This window comes from Bombina bombina, chromosome 5 (genome assembly GCF_027579735.1).
Source record: "Bombina bombina isolate aBomBom1 chromosome 5, aBomBom1.pri, whole genome shotgun sequence".
NCBI classification, from domain to species: domain Eukaryota; kingdom Metazoa; phylum Chordata; class Amphibia; order Anura; family Bombinatoridae; genus Bombina; species Bombina bombina.
The window spans coordinates 702,789,623-702,814,329 of NC_069503.1; the positions used below are offsets into that span (position 1 = coordinate 702,789,623).

At 35.8% G+C, this 24,707-nt stretch overlaps 1 protein-coding gene across 1 annotated transcript in view; it reads left to right on the forward strand.

The window, feature by feature from the left end:
- LOC128661599 (collagen alpha-1(IX) chain-like) overlaps positions 1–24,707 on the forward strand; it is a 130,500-nt gene that overhangs the window by 26,980 nt on the left and 78,813 nt on the right. Inside the window, exons 13-16 of the mRNA XM_053715835.1 lie at positions 4,414–4,467; positions 9,729–9,782; positions 11,323–11,376; positions 24,550–24,594. Of these exons, the coding sequence (XP_053571810.1) occupies positions 4,414–4,467; positions 9,729–9,782; positions 11,323–11,376; positions 24,550–24,594 (207 nt within the window). The remainder of the gene's footprint in view (positions 1–4,413; positions 4,468–9,728; positions 9,783–11,322; positions 11,377–24,549; positions 24,595–24,707) is intronic.

The window sequence follows — 24,707 nt, forward strand, 5'->3', positions numbered from 1 at the left end:
CATAAAAAGTATTTTCCCATAGGAATCAATGGGGCTGCGTTAGAAGCTAAACGCTGCTTTTTTGCAGGTGTTAGTTTTTTTTCCAGCCAATTCTGCCCCATTGATTCCTATGGGGAAATCGTGCATGAGCACGTTTAGCCAGCTCACCGCTACCGTAAGCAGTGCTGGTATTGAGGTGAGATGTGGAGCTAAATTTTGCTCCACGCTCACTTTTTAGAGGCTAACGCCGGGGCTGGAAAACCTGTAATACCAGCGCTGTTTGTAGGTGAGCTGAAACTGAGCGTTAGCACCGCACAGCCTTACCGACAAAACTCGTAATCTAGGTGTAGGTTTGCACTTCAAACTGAACTTATCAATACATGTTCAGTGATAATTATTTTACCACTATGCAAAATGCTTTTTAATTGTGTACATGATTAAACAAATTGTTCGCTGAATTTAGCTGAACATGCCCATGATTAAACAAATTGTGTGTATGTTTTTCTAGTTTAGGGCTAGATTGCAAGTGGCGCGCTTATGATAGCATGCGTATGATAACCAGGTTTGCATAGCCGTTCTACCATTAGTGCACCACTTTGATATTACAAGTCCATGGTAAAGTGCATTAACTAGAAAAGGGTTAGTGTGCCCGACTTTTCCAAGCGCAGCCTTTATTTTCAATGGATATTGTGACCATGCTAATTTGCGCTGGTATTACAAGTTAATAGTTATTGTTTGAGCTTTGAGGGAAAGTCGAAACTACACTAGAATATTTAGCATGACTTCAGACCTGAAGTAAACTGTAAGGGTTAATAAAAAGTTGCACAAAACACATCAAAAACACATTAAAATAAAGTATTTCATACATATATACACTTTTTAATAAAAATATATTGTAATATTAAAAAAGGATTAAAAAGAAATATGGTATATGTCAAGATGTTTAACTGGAAAGGGCTCTAGTTTATATAGATATGTCTAAATATGTGTGTGTATATGTTTGTATATAAGTGTATACATGTGTATTTATGTGTTATTTATATATATATATATATATATATATATATATATATACACTCATTAGACCAACTCCCAGGGTGCCTGCAAACAATGATACAGCAAAAGTCCCAAGAAAGCAAGCACTCACTGGCGTTTTAAACAGCAAATATTTTACTGTGCACAAAGCATATAGTAGTGAATGTTTTCGGGCCGTAGCCCGTCCTCAGACATGTTTGCATGTCTGAGGACGGGCTACGGCCCGAAAACGTTTACTACTATATGCTCTGTGCACAGTAAAATATTTGCTGTTTAAAACGCCAGTGAGTGCTTGCTTTCTTGGGACTTTTGCTATATCATCTATCTATCTATCTATCTATCTATCTATCTATCTATCTATCTATCTATCTATCTATATATAAATAAATATATACTGTATATACAGTATATGTATGTATATATGTATTTACAGATATATATACACACATATAAACATATAAATACATATGTAACATATATAGTCATGTATATAAGTTAATTGGAGCCCTTTACAGTCAAGTAGATGAATACATGTAAAAGCATATTTATGCAATATTCATATTTCATAAAGTGTTATACTGTGTATTTACTGTAAATATTTCACATTCTTCACATAGGGGAATATGTTCTATGTATTTTTAAATAGATATTCCTATATATCTGTATATATCAATACCTATATATAATTTTATATATATATATATATATATATATATATATATATATATATATATATATATATATATATATATATATATATATATATATATATATATATATATATATAATTATTATTATTATTCTTTATTCTTTATTTATAAAGCGCCAACAGATTCTGCAGCGCTGTCCATGGGTAACAAAGATAAAAGGACAGTACAATATGAGACACCAGACAAAATTTAGCAAACAAATACAGGGGGAATTGGGAGCCCTGTTCCCGTGGGAACTTACAATCTAAATGGTTAGGAGGGTGAGAAACAGGAGGTGGGGACTGCAAAGGTGGGAATGATGTTAGTGTGGAGTTAGATGAGGGCAACTATTAAGCAAGTGGAATTAATTAGTTACTGATTTGGTGATAGGCTTCCCTGAACAAGAAGGTCTTTAGGGAGCGTTTAAAGGAGGAGAGGTTGGGGGAAAGTCTGACAGCTTGAGGAAGTGCGTTCCAGAGGGTTGGTGCCGCACGAGAGAAGTCCTGTAGTCTAGAATGAGAGGAGGTGATGGTAGAAGAGGCAAGGAGTAGATGGTTGTTGGATCTTAGGAGACGGGTTGGAGTATATTTGTTGATGAGTGAGGACAGGTATGGGGGGGCTGCATTGGTAAGGGCTTTGTAGGTCAGAGTGAGAATTTTGAATTTAATTCTGCTGTGAATGAAGAGCCAGTGAAGGGACTCACAGAGGGGTGAAGCGGATACAGAGCGTCGAGAGAAGTGGATTATCCTAGCCAAAGCATTTAGGATGGATTGAAGGGGGGAGAAGCGGGAGAGAGGAAGGCCAGTTAGTAGGTTGTTACAGTAGTCAAGCCGGGAGATTACTAGGGAATGGATTTGTTGTTTAGTAGTTTCAGCACTCAGAAAAGGACGAATGTTGGAGATATTGCGTAGGTGGTTGCGACAGGATGAGGGGTATGAAGGACAGATTGGAGTCAAGTGTAACTCCTAGGCAGCGGACTTGGGGTGATGGGGAGATAGTGGTGTCACCAACAGTGATAGTAAAGTTAGATATTAGATGGGGGGATTAAAAGAAGCTCAGTCTTGGACATGTTGATTTTTAGGTGTTGAGAGGCCATCCAGGAAGAAATGCCAGATAAGCAGTCGCTGATGTGGGAAAGGAGAGAAGGAGAGAGTGCAGGGGTGGATAGGTAGAGCTGAGTATCATCAGCATAGAGGTGATAGTTGAAGCCATAACTACTGATAAGTTTACCCAGTGAGGAAGTATAAATAGAAAAGAGTAGAGGGCCTAGAACAGAGCCTTGAGCTACTCCAATAGACAGAGGCAATGGAGAGGAGGAGTCGCCAGCAAATGAGACAGAAAAGGACCTATTAGAGAGATAAGAGTGGATCCAGGAGAGGGCAATGTCACAGAGCCCAAGGGAGCTGAGAGTCCGTAGGAGGAGGGGATGGTCAACAGTGTCAAAGGCAGCAGATAGGTCAAGTAAGATAAGTATAGAATTGTGGCCATTGTTTTTAGCAGAAAGAAGATCGTTAGTAACCTTGGTGAGGGCAGTCTCAGTTGAGTGTTGGGGACAGAAGCCAGATTGCAGGGGGTCAAGCAATGAGTTGGAGGATAGGAAGTGTGTTAGGCGATCGAAAACTAGTTTTTCCAGGACTTTAGAAGCTAGCAGAAGTAGTGATATGGGGCGGTAGTTTGCAGGAGAATTGGGGTAGAGGGAGGGTTTTTTGAGGATGGGTGACCTTTGCATGTTTAAAGGATGATGGAAATGAACCAGTAGTAAGGGATCAGTTGAATATGTGAGTAAGAGCTGGGGTGAGGGTAGAGGACAGAGAAGGTATTAGATGTGAAGGGATAGGGTCAAGTGGGCAGGTAGTGAGGTGTGAGGAAGATATTAGGGAACTCACTTCATTCTCAGTGGTTGGGGGAAGGTACTGAGAGTGTTGGAGGGGGTGACCGGGGGCGGAGATGGAAGGTTGCAGTCTTGTGGTGGGATGTTACTTCGGATGGTAAGTGTTTTGTTGAAAAAGTAGTCTGCCAAGTCTTGAGCACTAAAGTCAGATGAAGAGGGTGGTGGTGCAGGTGGATAGAGGAGAGTGTTGAAAGTGGAGAAGAGACGTTTAGGGTTGTACCAAACAAAATATCAGATATATGTAGAAATACATATATATATATATATATATATATATATATATATATATATATATATATATATATATATATATATATATATAATATGAATAAATAGAACATATTCTGCTATGTGAAAAACATTGAAATGTGAAATATTCATATGCGATTGGGTTTGTGTGAGTAAGAGTGATTTTTTTTTGTTTCCACTTTTTTGCTTCATTATGCATTGGGTAGCGCACCAGCAAAAACTTTTTGTTTTCAAACTTGTAATACGAGCGCTACCTGATGCGTGCAAATAGCTTACTTCTAGCACGTGAGTGGGAGCATTAAGTACCACTCCACTTGTAATCTTGCCCTTAGTTAGCCCGCCACTTGTAATCTGGCCCTTAATGTGCATGGCATGAATTTGCTATTTTGTATGTATGTTTTATTAAATAATGCGCACTATTTGTAAAATCATGATTAGATTTCAGTATTTCCTCAGCACACATACTAACTAATATACATTTGAGAGTGTACAAGATTCATGTGCATTTTCTTATATTACAAATTGCTGTTATTATGCACTTTTTATGAGGACAATCATTTTTTTTTCCAGGGTGATATTGGTAAAATTGGCAGTGATGGCATTGATGGAGGACCTGGAGAGAAGGTATGTTCTAAAGCTGCAATGCTGTCAGATGTTCTTGCATTATGCATTTTAATTTAACTAAAATAAAGTAGGCAAAGAATAGATAAATACATGTGATCTTGTTTAACAAAGAGTGTTCTGTGTTTCAAAGACCAGCCTCCCTGATTGGTTAAGAGACATGTGGCGTAGGCATACAATGAACCAGGCAGTCGTATTATCTCAGGCTGTGAGAAACAGGCTAGGCCAGGTCTTCTAAAAATCTCTTATTACTGTTTTGATTATAGTCTCTGAATTGAACTCTCTGTTTCATTGCTTTTGTCTATATCAGTGTCTGCTCAGATATGCCATGCTGGGTATTTAGGTTCTATGTTACACACTGTATACCTTGTATAATTGTTAATGTTAGAATAGTGTTGTTGCAAGGGGGGCCTGGGGGGCATTCCCCCCTAGTAAAATGGCTCCCCCTCAACTGGTATAATTTATCATTTTCTAACAACTACTCTGTCCAGGCCCTTTAACTCCACCTGACTCCACAAACAACATGCCAGGTACCACCCCTCTTATCATGATTTTACCCACAACAGACAACGATGGGCCTCTGGGAAGGGCCCACCCTATATATGATATTTAATGCCCTTTGTATAGCACTGTATTAAATGTTGGTGATATTCCTACTGTATTATTTATTCCCTCTTTCTTTTTTTATATGCTGTCCACACTATGGGGTAGATTTAACAAGTGCCGGACGGACATGATTCGCTGTAGCAATCATGTCCACCCAACATCGCTAAATGCCGACAGCATACACTGTATGCATTTTACATTGCACAAGCATTTCTAGTGAAATACTTGTGCTATGTTCCCCCTGCTCATCGGCAGCCAATTGGTCGCTAACAGGGGGTGTCAATCATCCCGATCATATCTGATTGGGATGATTGCAGTGGCGGACAAGTTAAGGAGCAGCAGTCTTATGACCGCTGCTTCTTAACTTACGTTTTCAGCAAGCTGGGAAAGCAGCATCCACTGCTTGTTAAATCTACCCCTATATGTTGTTGTTTTGGAGTTATGTTTTTTTTCCATATAGGTGGTGAAAGTCCACGATCTATTACTCCTGGGAATTACTCTTCCCTGCCACTAGGAGGAGGCAAAGATTCCCAAACCCCAAGAGCTCTATAAAACCCTTCCCACCTCACTGGTACCTCAGTCTTGTCTTTGTCTCTGCTGGAGAAAGGTGAAGAATTAAATTAGTTGAGGCCCATTTCCCCTCAGAGTACAGTGATTGTTGTAGGGATGTATTTGGAGTATAGGTAGTGGCATATTTTTCACCTATTGAGATTTAGTCACAAGCCTTTCCACAAGTGTCACAGGGATTTGTCCTTTGACTCTTCCTGTTAGTTTGTCGATATATTCCTATTCCAGATCCTCTGCTGTTATGTTTCAGCACTGGTTTTAGCTTCCTACTGGTTTCCTCCAGTAGTAGGGTGCCTAATGGTAAGTATTATATTTTTTATTATTTAGTACTCTATAAGCATCTTATGTTATTACTATATATGTATTGTATATGTATATGGCCTTGGGACAGTTATATATCTTTTAAGTAATTTCCCATTTATAAAGCTTTTTTATGTATTTTTAATTATACGTCATGTTTTTGCTCACATACATTTTTTAAAGCTTACCAGCATTTTCATGCGCATGTATTTTGAAACGCATGCTGAGTTTTTTCTTGACGCATCCCACCTGGGATGTTTCTGAATTACTGTACTAATCCTAGCTAAGCTTAACCCCTTAACGACCGAGGACGTGCAGGGTACGTCCTCACAAAAAAGGCAGTTAACGCCTGAGGACGTACCCTGCACGTCCTCGGTGTGGAAAGCAGCTGGAAGCGATCCTGCTCGCTTCCAGCTGCTTTCCGGTTATTGCAGTGATGCCTCGATATCGAGGCATCCTGCAATAACCATTTTTAGCCATCCGATGCAGAGAGAGCCACACTGTGGCCCTCTCTGCACCGGACATTAACGGCTAGGTTCGTTGGTGGGTGGGAGCCAGTGTGGAAGGCGGGTGGCGGACATCGATGGCCCTGGATGATGCTGAGGGGGGCGGGATCGGGGGCGGGTATGCCCGGGGGCGCGCACGGGCGCGCGCGCGTGCACGGGAGGGTGGGGGCGGGCGCGGGCACGGGAGGGAGCGGGTGGGAACCGCTGCACTACAGAAAAAGTAACAGTAAAATGGACAGAAAAGGGGAAAAAAAGTTGGACAAAAAAAAGATCAGGCAGGTGGTGGGGGTTGGTCTGTGGGGAAGGGGGAAGCTACACTACAGAAAATAAAAATAAAAACAAAAAAAAACTTTTTATTTTGCAAAATGGGTACTGGCAGACAGCTGCCAGTACCCAAGATGGCCCCCAATAAGGCAGATGGGGAGGATTAGAGAGCTGTTTTGGGGGGATCAGGGATGTTGGGGGCTAAGGGGGGATGCTACACAACAGCATATGTAAATATGCTTTAAAAAATAAAAATTAAAATAAAAAAAACTTTTATTTTAGTACTGGCAGACTTTCTGCCAGTACTTAAGATGGCGGGGACAATTGTGGGGTGGGGGAGGGAAGGGAGCTGTTTGGGAGGGATCAGGGGGTCTGATGTGTCAGGTGGGAGGCTGAGCTCTACACTAAAGCTAAAATTAACCCTGCAAGCTCCCTACAAACTACCTAATTAACCCCTTCACTGCTAGCCATAATACACGTGTGATGCGCAGCAGAATTTAGCGGCCTTCTAATTACCAGAAAGCAACGCCAAAGTCATATATGTCTGCTATTTCTGAACAAAGGGGATCCCAGAGAAGCATTTACAACCATTTGTGCCATAATTGCACAAGCTGTTTGTAAATCATTTCAGTGAGAAACCTAAAATTGGGAAAAATTCAACTTTTTTTTTTTATTTGATCGCATTTGGCGGTAAAATGGTGGCATGCAATATACCAAAATGGGCCTAGATCAATACTTTGGGTTGTCTGCTACACTACACTAAAGCTAAAATTAACCCTACAAGCTCCCTACAAGCTCCCTAATTAACCCCTGCACTGCTGGGCATAATACACGTGTGGTGCGCAGCGGCATTTAGCGGCCTTCTAATTACCAAAAAGCAATGCCAAAGCCATATATGTCTGCTATTTCTGAACAAAGGGGATCCCAGAGAAAAATTTACAACCATTTATGCCATAATTGCACAAGCTGTTTGTAAATAATTTCAGTGAGAAACCGAAAGTTTGCGAAAAAGTGAACGATTTTTTGTATTTGATCGCATTTGGCGGTGAAATGGTGGCATGAAATATACCAAAATTGGCTTAGATCAATACTTTGGGATGTCTTCTAAAAAATTTTTTATACATGTCAAGGGATATTCAGGGATTCCTGAAAGATATCAGTGTCCCAATGTAACTATCGCTAATCTTGAATAAAATGGTTTGGAAATAGCAAAGTGCTACTTGTATTTATGGCCCTATAACGTGCAAAAAAAGTAAAGAACATGTAAACATTGGGTATTTCTAAACTCAGGATAAAATTTAGAAAATATTTAGCATGGGTGTTTTTAGGTGGTTGTAGATGTGTAACAGATTTTGGGGGTCAAAGTTAGAAAAAGTGTGTTTTTTCCATTTTTTTCTCATATTTTATAATTTTTTTTATAGTAAATTATAAGATAGGATGAAAATAATGGTATCTTTGGAAAGTCCATTTAATGGCGAGAAAAACGGTATATAATATGTGTGGGTACAGTAAATGAGCAAGAGGAAAATTACAGCTAAACACAAACACCACAAAAATGTAAAAATAGCATTGGTCCCAAACGGACAGAAAATGGAAAAGTGCTGTGGTCATTAAGGGGTTAAAAGCTGTGAATACAGCGATGCTATGGCATAAAGGGAGTCTGCCTAAAAGCAGAATGAAGTAAAAAAGTGAGTCATTGTAAACCTCATTTGCATGTCTTACCCAGAATCCTTTGCTGCCATGGAAACAATGTATCCAGGGGATTTCTGTGGGTAAAGCCTTCTGACTAGTCTAGACTTCTTAATGGGCTACACGCAGAAACAGGGGTATACGGTCCCATTCGGGCCATGATAAATCGGCCCCTAAGAGTCATAAAATTCAACTCTGACTCTAGTAATACAAATTAAAATCTTTCTATACATTCAAATACAACACAAATTAAATAGTATTAAATCTGAACCTGAACAGTTGTGGTAACCTATTACATTTTATATTTTCATGTCTATTTTATGCATTGTGCCATAGACAAAATGGAAACATTTATCCCCTGTAATACATGTTTTTTCATGTGCTTAGATGTTGTGTGCTACTAAGAAATATGGAGAAGATGTTTCATGTTTATATAAAAAAATGTGTTGTGAGAACATTTTTAATTAGAATTTGTTTGAAGCAAAAGTGCTAAAGATGTATAAAGAAGTCACCTTTGTTGTCCTCTATTTGTTTTGTAGGTTTTCTTCTGTTCTGTTAGATGATACTGTTGTTGTGATTTGTTCTTTGTGCATTTGACTCTTACTCAGCTGTGTGATATTGCTCCATCTCATGCTACATCTGATTGTTATCCAGATTCTGCCCCTTTTTGGATGCATGTTATCTATATTTGTGTCCTGGATACTGAATATCAAGGCATTGTGTGTAAACTGTTTTTTTTGTCAACATTTTCTAAATCTCACTGCTTTACAGAGTCTTTTCTAACCCTGACTTTGCCTTCATGTTGTTCTATGGTTCCTCTTTTCTACTGATTTGAGTCAAAATACTTGTCAGTATATGAGGGAGCAAAACAATTATAATTGATGTAAACACATTCCTTCATGTTCAAAGCAATTGTATATGGAGGCTGCCTATGGACTCTAGTAGACTTTTTCCTAATTTTATTGTTGGCGTAATTTTTATTTGCTCTTCTGTCTCTGCAAATAGTTCTTAGCTTTTCTGTATGTAGACCTGAAGGTTGTAGGGAGGGGAGGTAACTTAGGAGAAGACTGGAAGAGCCTGGGGACTTCATCTTACAATTTTTAGAGGGGGCTTGCAATCTCAAAAATATTATTAGACCACCAACTAATTGTGTACAGATCCTAACTAGCTGTGCAAAAAGCAATATTCTAAACATAGGGAAATTGTGCTGCAGGATAAGTACTTATAGCACTAGATTAAAAAAGAATACTTATTTTATGCAGAAAACCTGTAAAATTAGAATTATAATGTATTTGAATGAATAATGACAATCCATTTATTACTATTTTACAGGGATCACGAGGACCACCAGGAAAACAAGGACTAGAGGGACCTAAAGGACAAAAGGCAATTGATTGTTTTTATTTTTTTCCTGACATCTAAAATTTTGGAAAAATAATGGAAATATTAAAATGCAAATATATACATTATAAATAGTAAGACTAAAATACTAAGTATAAAAATGATCTCTCTCTAGAGGTAACCAAAGTGATAGCCAGCTGAAAATCCAACTTTCCAAGAGAAAATAGAGGTGGCTTTTCAATTTATAATATTTGAATGAAATTTCCACTGCAGCCCTCTGGGAACAGACAAGCCTTTTCTTCTGGCCCATGTGAAGCAGAAAGTTAAGGAAACTAAATAAGCTTGAGTTGGCCAACAATCATAACCAAAGTCTGAGCAATGAGTGGGAGAGTTGCTATATCTTCTAATACATATTTTATATTGTAGATTATACAAAAAGGTACAGACTATTACAATACACAGTGACATAAGCAGTAGATCTATTGGTGCTAATGTTATAATGGTGTAATGTTACTGTCCATATACTTGTCTCTGGCATAGAAAGCTATCAGGTAAAGGCCATGTGTATTCAGCAAGACTATACAGTTGCAGCTTAGAACTGCTCCATTAATATGGGCCAACATCATCATAGTCACACAGTGTATATCTTCCTTACACATGTGTAATATATAGTTTACATTGCTTGATTTAATATTGGAGAAACAACAATTTGGAATGGTTTTATTTACAAAGGCTCCTGTGCTGAAGAATAAAGAATTCTGTTTTATTTTTCCCTTTAGCTCAAACACATCAAATATTATTTGGTTGCTGAATCAAAAGTTAAACCTGCTTCTTTTGAGATTTGTTTTTATGCACTTTAAATACTGTGGTTTCTGATCAAACTTTTCTTAATGGGTCATAAAAGGGTAGGTTTAACCCTTCACCAGGCATGTTTCTTTGCCATCTCCGTGTAGAATATGCCATTCCTGATTTGACCACTGGCCAAGTCCTTCTCTGGAGTGGCAAAGCATTCTGCTCGAGTATGCATCTTTACATATGTATTTATTCTTTAGGAAGAGGTTAAATGAATAGAGATTTTTTTTAATTTCTTTACAAAAATGCTAAAAAAAAGTGCATTTTATTTTTACACTTTTATGTTCTTTTGTCTTATGAAGTAAGTGATAATGGTATTGAAACATTACTTTAACTTTGTCAACAACTTATTCCATACCGAGAAAAGTTGGAACTTGCTTCATAAACTCAGTTTGTTCAGCAAAATATGTATAAAAGTCAAACCACCATCATGTATAACTGTGCATTTAAAGAGAAAACAATACAGTGAGCTGCATTGCATTTTACACAAAAGAAGATATATTTAATACAATTTTTATAGAAACATTAAATAGCATATTTCAAGCACTGGAAGCAAATCTCACATACTGTTTATTACATAATGATATTATTGTCACAATAACATATCACAATATATTTTTTACATTAATTATATGGGTATTACCACATAATTTGATGAATATCAAAAGAGGATCAGAAATGATAAAATTCTATTACTGAATTGAATGTTTCTTTTTCTATTTTCCTTTAACAGGGCATTAAAGGCATTTCAGGTTTTGAGGGAGGCAGAGGGGAGACAGGATATACGGTAAAGAAAACTTAAATTATTCATCAAATTCTATGAAATGGTCTATAATTTATCTATCAGAAATCAACATTTTGCTTCTGTCATGCTTATTTTGCTGATTTTTTTTTCCCTGTCATACAACTTTAATAGCAAATGGATATTAATCATTTTAATTGTCTCATGTAAAGTTGTCATGTTGTATACTTTTTCAGGAAACTTTAATGCTGCGTAATAAAACATATGTCTACACTGGTGAGGTTTGAGAGGACTATATGGCTGTTCAGACATGTCTGTCTGTAGGAGAATGACACCTGCTGTCACACACTCTTTCATAGTTCTTCAAACTATTTAATGCATATTTCAACTTTAATATAACAATATTTAATAAATTGGTATAAATTTGATTTTAGTGGTATTGGCTGTTTAATTAAGCATAATTGGCAACATATATAAGTATAGGCTAATTCACTCAAGTCTGATGCATCCCTGAGGCCTTTTCAGACAAAGGCCTTGTTTTATTAAGTAGATATGCTTTACTTCAACAGAGAAAATATCATCAATTTTTTTTACACCTACTCTGTACAGGCAATTTATCAAGTGGTAAATTTTAGTTACTATGACTCCTATTCAAAATATAAAAATTTGTACACAAATCGTTTAGCAGCTTGTGTATTTGTGTTTAGCAATTTCAAAGCTATTTCAATCAATAAATGGAACTGCTGAAAAAAATTACAAATATTTACATGATATTTTCTGGATTTGTGAGAGATTTTTGTTCAGAGTTTGGAAACACATGAAATTCAAAGGAAGTATTATAAGAGACAGGCATGTCTTGGAATTGCCAAGTTTATTTTCCAAAGTATTCTCAAACACCTTCATGGAAGCAAAAGATACGCATCCAAATAAAAATTGAAACATAACTGATAATTCAATATTGATGATAACCAACTAATATGTCTGAATGTGAAAAAAGAAGATAATATTAATTATAAAATTCACTTAAATGCAATCATAAACAAACATTTGGATAATATTATTCAAAAAACGAAAAAAGTATACACCCATGTTTTTTGTTAGTGAGTGCAATACGACCAATTAGAATAAACACACATAGGGATAGATTTATTATGCTGCGGATGCAGCTGTTTCCGTGTGAGCCTTCAGGCTTGCCGGAAGCAAGAGTTAAGAAGCAGCGGTCGAAAGACCGCTGCTCCTTAACTCATCTACCACCTCTGAGCTGGCAGAAAGCAATCATCCCGATCAGATATGATCGGGATGATTGACACCCCCTGCTAGCAGCAGATTGGCCGCGAATGTGCAGGGGGCGGGCATTGCCCAAGCATTTCACCAGAAATGCCTGTGCAATGATAAATGCTGTCGGCATTTAGCGATGTGTGGCGGACATGTTTGCCACAGCGAATCATGTTCATCAGACATTTCACAAAACTAACCTAAATAGTCTGGAATATCACTCCAAAAAGTGTGGTAGGCTAATCACCACAGGTTGCCTGGTAGATATATAGACTAAGATGAATGAAAGTACAGTACTTGGTATAGAGTAACCCCTGTCATTCCTTCAGGGGGTACTCAGCATACGTTCCATAAATAATCCCTGTGACAGAGATGATCCGGTATCAACATAAACTGTACTAGAAGTCACTGCTGCTTCCTGTGATCTACTCTAGGTTCCCACAGAGAAGCAAACTGAGAAACAAACAAAAAGACACAGCAGCACAGATACTCTAAGTGCAGTATTTAATGACAAGAAATAAGAGCACATATAAAAACACACTTACAAAATAAAACAATAAAAGCATATTCATGGTAGCCAGTACGTCTCACCCTATCCCCTTCTGTCTGCTTACAATGTCCCACACTGTTAATAAAGGCTGAGATAGAACGTCAGTGATGTACAGGTAGTTAGAAGGTATGGATGAGTCTGTCTTAATAAAATAATATCATATCCCTATTTAATTAGTGTACTTATTTTATTGTTCAAAAGTGTAACATGAACTTTAAATTTAACTTTTTATTGAACAAAGAAAAATCTGGTTTATATGAATGTGAACAAGTTTTCAGAGCAAGACAGTATTTGTTATTACACGTTCAAAAACAGGGTCAGCTAAGGTAACAAAACACTCTAATATGGTGCACATCCTATGCATTTTATGCTTATACTGGCACTTCCTCAAGAATTTTACATTTTACAATATTAAACATATGAATAAGGTAAATTACCAGTTTACTAAATATGTTATACAAGTATCCTATTATGGGCTAGATTACGAGTGGAGCACTATTTAGTGCTCGTGCTTGAGCGCTGTTTGGAGGCTTTCTGCACACATCGGGTTGCACTCATTTTATGAGTTGAAAGTAAAAGGTTTGCATACGAGCCCTAACCTAAAATACGCAAAAAGTGGAACTTAGAATATCGCGTTAACGTATTTCCCATAGACTTCAAAGGAAGGGGAAAACTGAAAAACCCTAACAACCATACTCACGGTCTAACCTAATCACGCTTAACTGAGTGCATCAACCCAACATAAAATATGAATATTTCACATTCCTATGTTCTTCACATAGAGGAATATGTTCTATTTATTCTTAAATAAATATTTCCATATATACTGTGTGTATATATATATATCTTATGTATACCTATATATATGATTAAATATAGGTATATATGTATGTATATATAAATAAGAAAATAGAGAGACGCACCAGACGTGGACTCCTTGCACACATGCCCTAGAGAGATGCAACTGCACGTCACTGAAGAGGCCCAAGTCCGAAAAGTACGTCTGGGGTTGTTGCTTCTCTTGTTCAGAGAAGAATTGCGTGGAAAATTTGGGGCTGGTCTGTCATTGGTCAGGGTCAGACTGATATGCTACGGGATATTTTTTCTCTGTGAAAAGGCATCAACGTGTGATAATAGAGTATGCACCCCAAGTGGCACTAAAAATGAACAGGCATGGAAGTTATTCTAGCTTTTGTTCTGTTTCAGCTGAGTGTCTCTCTCTCTTTTTTCTTATATATACAGTATATAATTTATATATATATAATTTTAAATTTATATATATTTAAAAATACTTACAAACATATTCACCTATGCGGAGAACATTGGAATGTGAAATATTTTCACTACATACACAGTTAAACACATTATTAAATATTAACATTGCATACAATTATATTTCATGTTTTCAGATACTTGGCTGCAATGAGCTCAAATGTACACACACAAATATATATATATATATATATATATATATATATATATATATATATATATATATATATATATATATATATATATATATATATATATATACAGTATATACAATCCAATCTTTTTCAGTTAAAGGATAATGTCCTTTTTATTGTAAATACATATTTATATGTATTTCTGTATATATACCTGCATATCTATTCCTTTTTATATATATATATATATATATATATATATATATATATATATATATATAAATATATATATATATATATATATGTATTTTATATGAACATTATCAGATAGATATAGAAATATAAATGTCATAATATAAAGTACATTGTTTTGCAATTTAGATTTTAACACGGGTTGGAATAGCGCACATGAAAATGTAATAATCTTAAAGCGTATTATTGAAATATTACATGTAAAATATTTTTTTAAATGATTAAAAACTATTAAACATGCGGTTAAAAAATATAATATATATATATATATATATATATATATATATATATATATATATATATATATATATATATATATATATATATATTCTATGGATTATTTAGAATATTTTACAGTATGTTTCATAATTATTATTTTTTTATATTAATATTTCATATGTAATATTTTCATTACATTTTGCATTAACATCTAAATCGCAAAACATTGATGCACAAAACACATTTTTTACATTCCTATTTTCTTCACATAGAAAATAATGTACTTTTTATTATTACATATATATTTCTATATATCTATTTGATACTGTTCATGTAAAATACATATCTATATCTAGATAACTATAGGAATAGATATATAGAAATATGTATTAAAGTATAAAAAGGACATTATCCTGTAACATTGGAATGTTAAACATGCACAATAAATATTCAGTAAAACACATAAATACATACTGTATGTACACAGATATAAACATATATATATATATATATATATATATATATATATATATATATATATATATATATATATATATATATATATATATATATATATATATAAATGTATTGATGTAGGAGGGCACTCACATGACTTATATTGAAGCAAAGAACAGTGCAATTTTATTTCCAAATTTGTTTCACATTAGTTTAAATATCGAAGTTTCGACCCATATGTGGGCCTTCTTCAAGACAATTATGATCAGGTAACCTGCAGGATATGTGGCTGAGAGCTATTAGTTACCTGATCATAATTGCCTTGAAGAAGGCCCACATATGGGTCGAAACGTTGACATTTAGACTAATGTGAAACAAATTTGGAAATAAAATTGCACTGTTCTTTGCTTTAATATAAGTCCTGTGAGTGCCCTCCTACATCAATACATTTCTACATATTAACAAGAGGATAGCACCCGGGCGGTGATTACACCTGTGTGGAAGGAGTGCTGGGCTACCGGCTATTAATTATATATATATATGCATACACATATACATATTAAGACATGCGTATGTATGCATCTTAATGTTAAAGCCCTTTGCCTGCCTTTTTTTCCCCTAACACCTGAAACCTCATAGCTTTGAGCCCTTATAACTTTTTTTATGCAATATTTTTTTAAAATAATTTTTATCAGGCAGTGTTATTATAAGTGTATTTTGTGAAATTTATTTTTGCCGTGTTCTGTGCAACTTTTTTGCTTTCATGTAATTGGCAAGAGTCCATGAGCTAGTGACGTATGGGATATACAATCCTACCAGGAGGGGCAAAGTTTCCCAAACCTCAAAATGCCTATAAATACACCCCTCACCACACGCACAATTCAGTTTTTACAAACTTTGCCTTCTATGGAGGTTGTGAAGTAAGTTTGTGCTTGATTTTCTTCTGTGATATGCGCTTCTCAGCAGTTTGAAGCCTGATTCCTCTCAGAGTACAGTGAATGTCAAAGGGACGTGAAGGGAGTATCACCTATTGAATTCTATGGTTTTCCTCGTGGGAAATTTTTCATAGGTTCTCTGTTATCGGTCGTAGAGATTCATCTCCTACCTCCCTTTTCAGATCGACGATATACTCTCATATTCCATTACCTCTACTGATAACTGTTTCAGTACTGGTTTGGCTATCTGCTATATGTGGATGGGTGCCTTTCGGTATGTATGTTTTTATTTCTTAAAGACACTCTTAGCTATGGTTTGGCACTTTATGTATTAATGTAAAGTTCTAAATATATGTATTGTACTTATATTTACCATGAGTCAGGTTTATGTATACTGTATTTCCTTTTGCAGACTATCAGTTTCAAAATTGGGAAAAACATATTTAGGAAGTTATTTTTCTTACCTGGAGTCTTTTCTTCAAAATTGACTGTTTGCGGGCAAAATTTAGGCTCGCGAGGCCGCAAAATGCTGATATATTGCGTCATTCTTGGCGTGAGAATTCTTTTGGCGTGAAGGTACGTTCGGTGACCCAAATTCGTCATTTCCGGCATCTTAGTTGATGCTAGGTTTCCTTGCACAAGGTTGTGTCTTACATTTCCGAATGTTGTAAGCGCCAAAAAAAAATCATTTTGCGTTGCGCGTCATACTTGCCGCCAAATAATTTTATTATTTAAACCCCACTTCCTATATGCCTCTTGCCTTTTTCTATGCTCAGAGGGCTATGCTGTTTGCATTTTTTCCCCATTCCTGAAACTGCCAGATAAGGAAATTGATAATTTTGCTTTATATGTTGTTTTTTTCTCTTACATTTGCAAGATGTCTCAATCTGATCCTGTCTCAGAAACCACTGTTGGATTCCTGCTGCCTAATAACGGTTCTACCAAAGATAAGTGTATCTGTTGTAAGTTAGCAGAGATTATATCTCCAGCAGTAGTATGTAACAGTTGTCATGATAAGCTTTTACATGCAGAGAATGTATCCATCAGTACTAGTACAATGATCTAATGTATGTGATATCCCTGTGAATATTAAAGGTTTTATTGCTGATGCTATTCAGAAGGCTTTGTCTACCATTCCGCCTTCTAATAAATGTAAAAGGTCTTTTAAAACTTCTCATAAAGATGATGAATTTTCAAATGACCTAAAACCTACTGAATTATCCTCCTCTGATGAGGATCTATCTGATTTAGAAGATCCTACCTCAGATATTGACACTGACAAATCTACTTATCTCTTTAAGATGGAGTATATTCGTTCCTTGTTGAAAGAAGTGTTAATTACTTTGGATATTGAGAAAACTAGTCCTCTTGATATTAAAACTATTAACTTATTAAATTCTGTTTATAAACCTCCTGTGGTTACTCCAGAGGTTTTTCCAGTTCCTGATGCTATTTCTGATGTGATTTCAAAGGAATGGAATAAGCTTGGTACTTCTTTTATTCCTTCTTCTAGGTTTAAAAAGTTGTATCCTTTGCCAGCAGCCAGATTAAAGTTTTGGGAAAAAATCCCCAAAGTTGATGGGGCTATTTCTACTCTTGCTAAACGTGCTACTATCCCTATAGAAAATACTACTTCTTTTAAGGATCCTTTAGATAGGAAACTTGAATCTTATCTAAGGAAAGCTTATTTATTTTCTGGCTATCTTCTCAGGCCTGCAATTTCTATAGCTGATGTTACAACTGCATCAACCTTCTGGTTGGAAAGCTTAGCGCAACAGGAAACAGATTCTGATTTTTCTAGCATTGTTCGCTTGCTTCAACATGCTAATCATTTTGTCTGTGATGCTATTTTTGATATCATCAAAATTGATGTTAAATCTATGTATTTAGCTATTTTAGCTAGCAGAGCTTTGTGGTTCAAATATTGGAATGCTGACATGGTATCTAAGTCTAGATTACTATCTCTTTCTTTCCAAGGTAACAGTTTAGTTGGTTCTCAGTTGGATTCCATTATTTCAACTATCACTGGGGGGAAGGGAGTATATTTACCTCAGTATAAAAGATCTAAAGGTAAATCTTAAGCTTCTAATCGTTTTCGTTTCTTTCGATAGAATAAGGAACAGAAACCAAATCCTTCCCCCAAGGAATCTGGTTCCAATTGGAAGCCTTCTTCATGTTGGAATAAATCCAAGCCTTTTAAGAAACCAAAGCCAGCCCCCAAGTCTGCAGGATGGTGTGGCCCTCATTCCAGTTCAGCTGGTGGGGGGAAGATTAAAATGTGTCCAGAACATTTGGGCAAATTCTGTCCAAAATCATTGTATTCAGAGCATTGTCTCTCAAGGGTATCAAATAGGATTCAGAATGAGACCTCCTGTGAGAAGATTTTTTCTCTCACGTGTTCCAGCAAATCCAGTGAAGGCTCAGGCTTTTCTGAAGTGTTTCAGATCTAGAGCTTTCAGGGGTAATTATACCAGTTCACTTTCAGGAACAGGGTCTGGGGTTTTATTCAAATCTATTCATTGTCCCAAAGAAAGAAAATTTATTCAGGCCAGTTCTGGATCTGAAAATTTTTAACCATTTTGTAAAAGTGCCAACTTTCAAAATGGTGACTATAAGGACTATTCTGCCTTTTGTTCAGCAAGGTCATTATATGTCCACTATAGACTTACAAGATGCATATCTTCACATTCCGATTCATCCAGATCACTATTGGTTTCTGAGATTCTCTTTTCTAGACAAGCATTATCAATTTGTCGCTCTTCGATTTGGCCTAGCGACAGCTCCAGGAATATTTTCAAAGGTTCTCAGTGCCCTACTCTCTGTAATCGGAGAGCAGGGTATTGCAGTGTTTTCTTATTTGGACGATATCTTGGTACTAGCTCAGTCTTTACATTCTGCAGAATCTCACACAAATCAACTAGTGTTGTTTCTTCAAAGACATGGTTGGAGGATAAATTTACCAAAATGTTCCTTGATTCCTCAGACAAGGGTAAACTTTTTAGGTTGGGAATATAATTTATTTTCAGTGCGACTGGAGTAGCTCTGGATAAGAGAAACTCAGTCTTAATTTTGCCTAGTACAACAATATTTAAGTGAAACTATGTTATGACTGTCAGTTGTAGGGTTAACTATATTGTTAGAAGTGTAATAATTTTTTGTTTAATTGTATAAAAGACAAATATCAGATTGAATAAATAATAGAAAGAATTTTTATTTTTAAATAAAATTAAAATAACTCTTTATATAAATAAGTATACATTCAATATGACAATAAAATTGCAAAGATGAGCGGATATTTAAATGATATTAATATCCTTTTTGAACCGGATCCGGTAACTCAAGTGTTAAAAAATGAATTAAAAAACTGTATATAATATAATTAGTTGTTCTAAAATAATTGGTCTAAAATATTGCTACGTTTATGTATATGTATATGCATGAATTGAGTTCTTGTATCAAATAATAGTCTCTATGCTTACTAGTCTCCACGATCTATATGTAAAATACATTGAGTTATAATTTACAACATACATATTTCTAGAAACGTAGCAATATTTTAGACCAATTATTTTAGAACAACTAATTATATTGTATACAGTTTTTTAATTCATTTTTTAACACTTGAGTTACCGGATCCAGTTCAAAAAGGATATTAATATCATTTAAATATCCGCTCATCTTTGCAATTTTATTATCATATTGAATGTATACTTATTTATATAAAGAGTTATTTTAATTTTATTTAAAAATAAAAATTCTTTCTTTTATTTATTCAATCTGATATTTGTCTTTTATACAATTAAACAAAAAATTATTACACTTCTAACAATATAGTTAACCCTACAACTGACAGTCATAACATAGTTTCACTTAAATATTGTTGTACTAGGCAAAATTAAGACTGAGTTTCTCTTATCCAGAGCTACTCCAGTCGCACTGAAAATAAATTATATTCCCATATTCTAATAACTATTTTTTAGTTATAGGTGTTTTTTTTCTGAGGTAAAACCACAGTTTTTAGTGCTTTTTTGCCTTTAATAGCTTACACCAGTACCTAGGGTATATTTGGTAGTTACTCTTTTAGAGCAACTATCATAATTGTCCACTAAACTTTTTAGGTTTCCAGATAGATTCAGTGTCCATGACTCTGTCTCTAACAGACAAGAGACAAATAAAATTGGTTTCAGCTTGTCGGAACCTTCAGTCTCAGTCATTCCCTTCAGTGTCTTTGTGCATGGAAGTTTTAGGTTTCATGACTGCAGCATCGGACGCGATCCCCTTTGCTCATTTTTATATGAGACCTCTCCAGCTTTGTATGCTAAATCAATAGTGCAGGGATTATACAAAAATATCACAATTAATATCCATAAATCCCAATGTTCGACTCTCTCTGACTTGGTGGATAGACCACCATCGTATAGTTTAAGGGGCCTCCTTTGTTTGTCCAACCTGGACTGTAATCACAACAGATGCAAGTCTTTTAGGTTGGGGAGCTGTCTGGGGATCTCTGACAGCCCAAGGGGTTCTGAAATCTCAAGAGGTGAGGTTACCAATCAATATTTTAGAACTCTGTGCTATTTTCAGGGCTCTTCAGGTTTGGCCTCTATTGAATAGAGAACCATTCATTTGTTTTCAGACAGACAATGTCACAACTGTGGCATATGTCAATCATCAGGGTAGGACTCACAGTCCCCTGGCTATGAAAGAAGTATCTCAGATACTTGCTTGAGCGGAATCCAATTCTTGTCTAATTTCTGCGGTACATATCCTAGGTGTAGACAACTGGGAAGCGGATTATCTCAGCCATCTTTTCATCTGGGGGAGTGGTTACTCCATCCAGATGTGTTTTTTCAGATTGTTCAGATGTGGGGAATTCCAGAAATAGATCTGATGGCTTTCTATCTGAACAAGAAACTTCCCAGGTACCTGTCCAGGTCCAGGGATCCTCAGGTGGAGTTGGTGGATGCGTTAGGAGTTCCTTGGTTTTACCAACCTGCTTATATCTTCCCACCTCTAGTTCTTCTTCCAAAAGGGATCTCCAAGATCATTATGGGACATTGGTTTGTGTTTCTGGTAGCACCAGCATGGCCTCACAGGTTCTGGTATGCGGACCTTGTCCGGATGTCCAGTTGTCAACCATGGCCACTTCCTTTAAGACCAGATCTTCTGTCTCAAGGCCCGTTTTTCCATCAGGATCTCAAATCATTAAATTTGAAGGTATGGAAATTGAGTGCTTAGTGATTAGTCATAGAGGTTTCTCTGACTCAGTGATTGATACTATGTTACAGGCTTGTAAATCTGTTTCTATGAAGATATATTATATTATCGAGTTTGGAAGACTTATATTTCATGGTGTTCTTTTCATCATAAATTCTCCTGGCATTCTTTTAGAATTCCTAGAATTTTACAGTTTCTTCAGGATGGTTTGGATAAGGGTTTGTCTGCAAGTTCCTTGAAGGGACAAATCTATGCTCTTTCTGTTTTATTTCACAGAAAGATTGCTAAACTTCCTGATATTCACTGTTTTGTTCAGGCTTTGGTCCATATCAAGCCTGTCATTAAATCAATCTCTCCTCCTTGGAGTCTTAATTTGGTCCTGAGAACTTTACAGGCTCCTCCGTTTGAGCCTATGCATTCTTTTGATATTAAACTACTTTCTTGGAAAGTGTTGTTCCTTTTGGCTATCTCTTCTGCTAGAAGAGTTTCTGAATTATCTGCTCTTTCTTGTGAGTCACCTTTTCTGATTTTTCATCAAGATAAGGCAGTTTTGCGGACTTTAAATTTTTACCTAAAGTTGTGAATTCTAACAAAATTAATAGGGAAATTGTTGTCCCCTCTTTGTGTCCTAATCCTAAGAATTCTTTGGAGAGATCCTTACGTTCTCTGGATGTTGTAAGATCTTTGAAATACTATGTTAAAGCTACCAAAGATTTCAGGAAGACTTCTAGTGTATTTGTTGTATTTTCTGGTAAGGTCAGAAAGCTTCTGCCATTTACTTGGCATCTTGGTTAAAGCTTTTGATTCATAAGGCTTATGTGGAGTCCGGTCAGGCCCCTCCTCAGAAAATCACAGATCATTCTACTAGATCAGTCTCCACTTTGTGGGCTTTTAAGAATGAAGCTTCAGTTGATCATATTTGCAAAGCAGCAACTTGGTCTTCTTTGCATACATTTACTAAATTCTACCGTTTTGATGTATTTGCCTCTTCAGAAGCAGATTTTGGTAGAAAAGTTCTTCTGGCAGCTGTTTCAGTTTGATTCCTCTGCTTATGTTTTAAGTTTTTTTCTTTTAAATTATAAGAAAAACTTATTCTTTTGGTTGTGGATTTAATTTTTCAGCGGAAAATGGCTGTTTTTATTTTATCCCTCCCTAACTAGTTATTCTTCTGTGGAGTTCCACATCTTGGGTATTACTATCCCATACGTCACTAGCTCATAGACTCTTGCCAATTACATGAAAGAAAACATAATTTATTTAAGAACTTACCTGATAAATTAATTTCTTTCATATTGACAAGAGTCCATGACACCCACCCTTTTTATGGTGGTTATGTTTTTTTGTATAAAGCACAATTATATTTCCAGTTCCTTTTTTGATGCTTTTTACTCCTTTTTCTATCACCCACTACTTGGCTATTCGTTAAACTGAATTGTGGGTGTGGTGAGGGGTGAATTTATAGGCATTTTGATGTTTGGGAAACTTTGCCCCTCCTGGTAGGATTGTATATCCCATACGTCACTAGCTCATGAACTCTTGCAAATATGAAAGAAATTAATTTATCAGGTAAGTTCTTACATAAATTATGTTTTTCTTGTGTAACAGTTAACCAGAGCTCTGAAGTGGCGCTAAACTGATGTGGGCTAAATTCAATAGTGCTCAAGTGAACGCGTTTACTTTCAACTGCTAAAACGAGCGCTACTTCTGACATCTTTATTGAATACTGTATAGTACACAAACATTATACACATAGAATTACACAGAAAAGAAAAACACAAGAGGAAAAACACAAGAGAGGTAAATGTTACTGCATTTACTTTGCTAAATATTCTTCCCAAATATTCTTCCCAAATAAAGTCAATTGAATGGTAGTTATTCATACGGTTGGTAATCTGGAAACCATATTTCCCTAAGAACAGGAAAAGGGACACCTGATTTCTCCATTCTGTAATTTTTTTTATATCAGATGTTTTTCCACAGATGAGTTATTAACTGACATGCACTACTTTTCATAATATAAATGAGTTTTAACCATAGAAGGCATTTCAATTTCAGTGGTTGTTGAATAAAAAGATCAATGGACCTAGAGTTAAACTGTTAGAGAGGCCTATTCTTATTTTTTAACCCCCCCCCCCCAATAAACTTGTATCAAAGATCACTGCCACAGTGTCACCATATGTGTGATAAGGTGCCCATATGATCACAACTTCTCATTTTGGTAGACTATGAGGTGTCAGGTACCAACTACACAATATTTTTACTTTATGGATTATTATATAATTCACAAATGCCTTATTAATTTATATATATTGTTGGCACAAGAAAGCAATTTCATATATTAAAATAAGATACATTTTGAGGGATGACTGTATTGAGAGGGTCTTACTTTGTGATCATTTTCTATAATTTGGAGGAACTGACTTAAAATCACATTCCAGGGGAAAAAACCATCAGGGATCTTCCTTATTATGGCTGTTTATGCATGCGTTGCCCCTCAACAAAGTCTTTCTGGCTGGTTATTTAAGGCAACTCTGACATTTGGTCCAAGGTGTTCTTCATTTTTTGACTGCCTATTACAGTCAGAATTTCTAATTCTACTGTGCTTTTTTTTAGTCAGAGCTGTGTTTCTGTGAGAGGAACACAAAGTGCTCATATGTCTATAGCAATATAACTGGACATTTCTAGGGGCACTAGAATCTATATTGCTGATAAGTTGTATTATTATATTTAGTAAAAACACGATAACCCAAAATATTACAAACCAAACATCCCTATTTTAGAGGCCTCTTCAGACCAGTTTCACAATGAGTAACGCTTGAGTATGGAAAGCTTTTAAAGAGCCTTGATGTAAAGCAATAGTCACTATTAATCTGTATCTCTAAATCTCATATTTAATTTCTTATTTCAGGGATATCTTGGAATCACAGGCGATCAAGGAGAAAAAGGAATAAAGGTGAGCTTTTCTGTCCAATGTAAACTATGTAGGCCAGATTACAAGTGCTAAATATTACGTTCATGAAAGCGATATCTGTGCTCTACTGTGTCATACCAGTGCATGCTAATGTG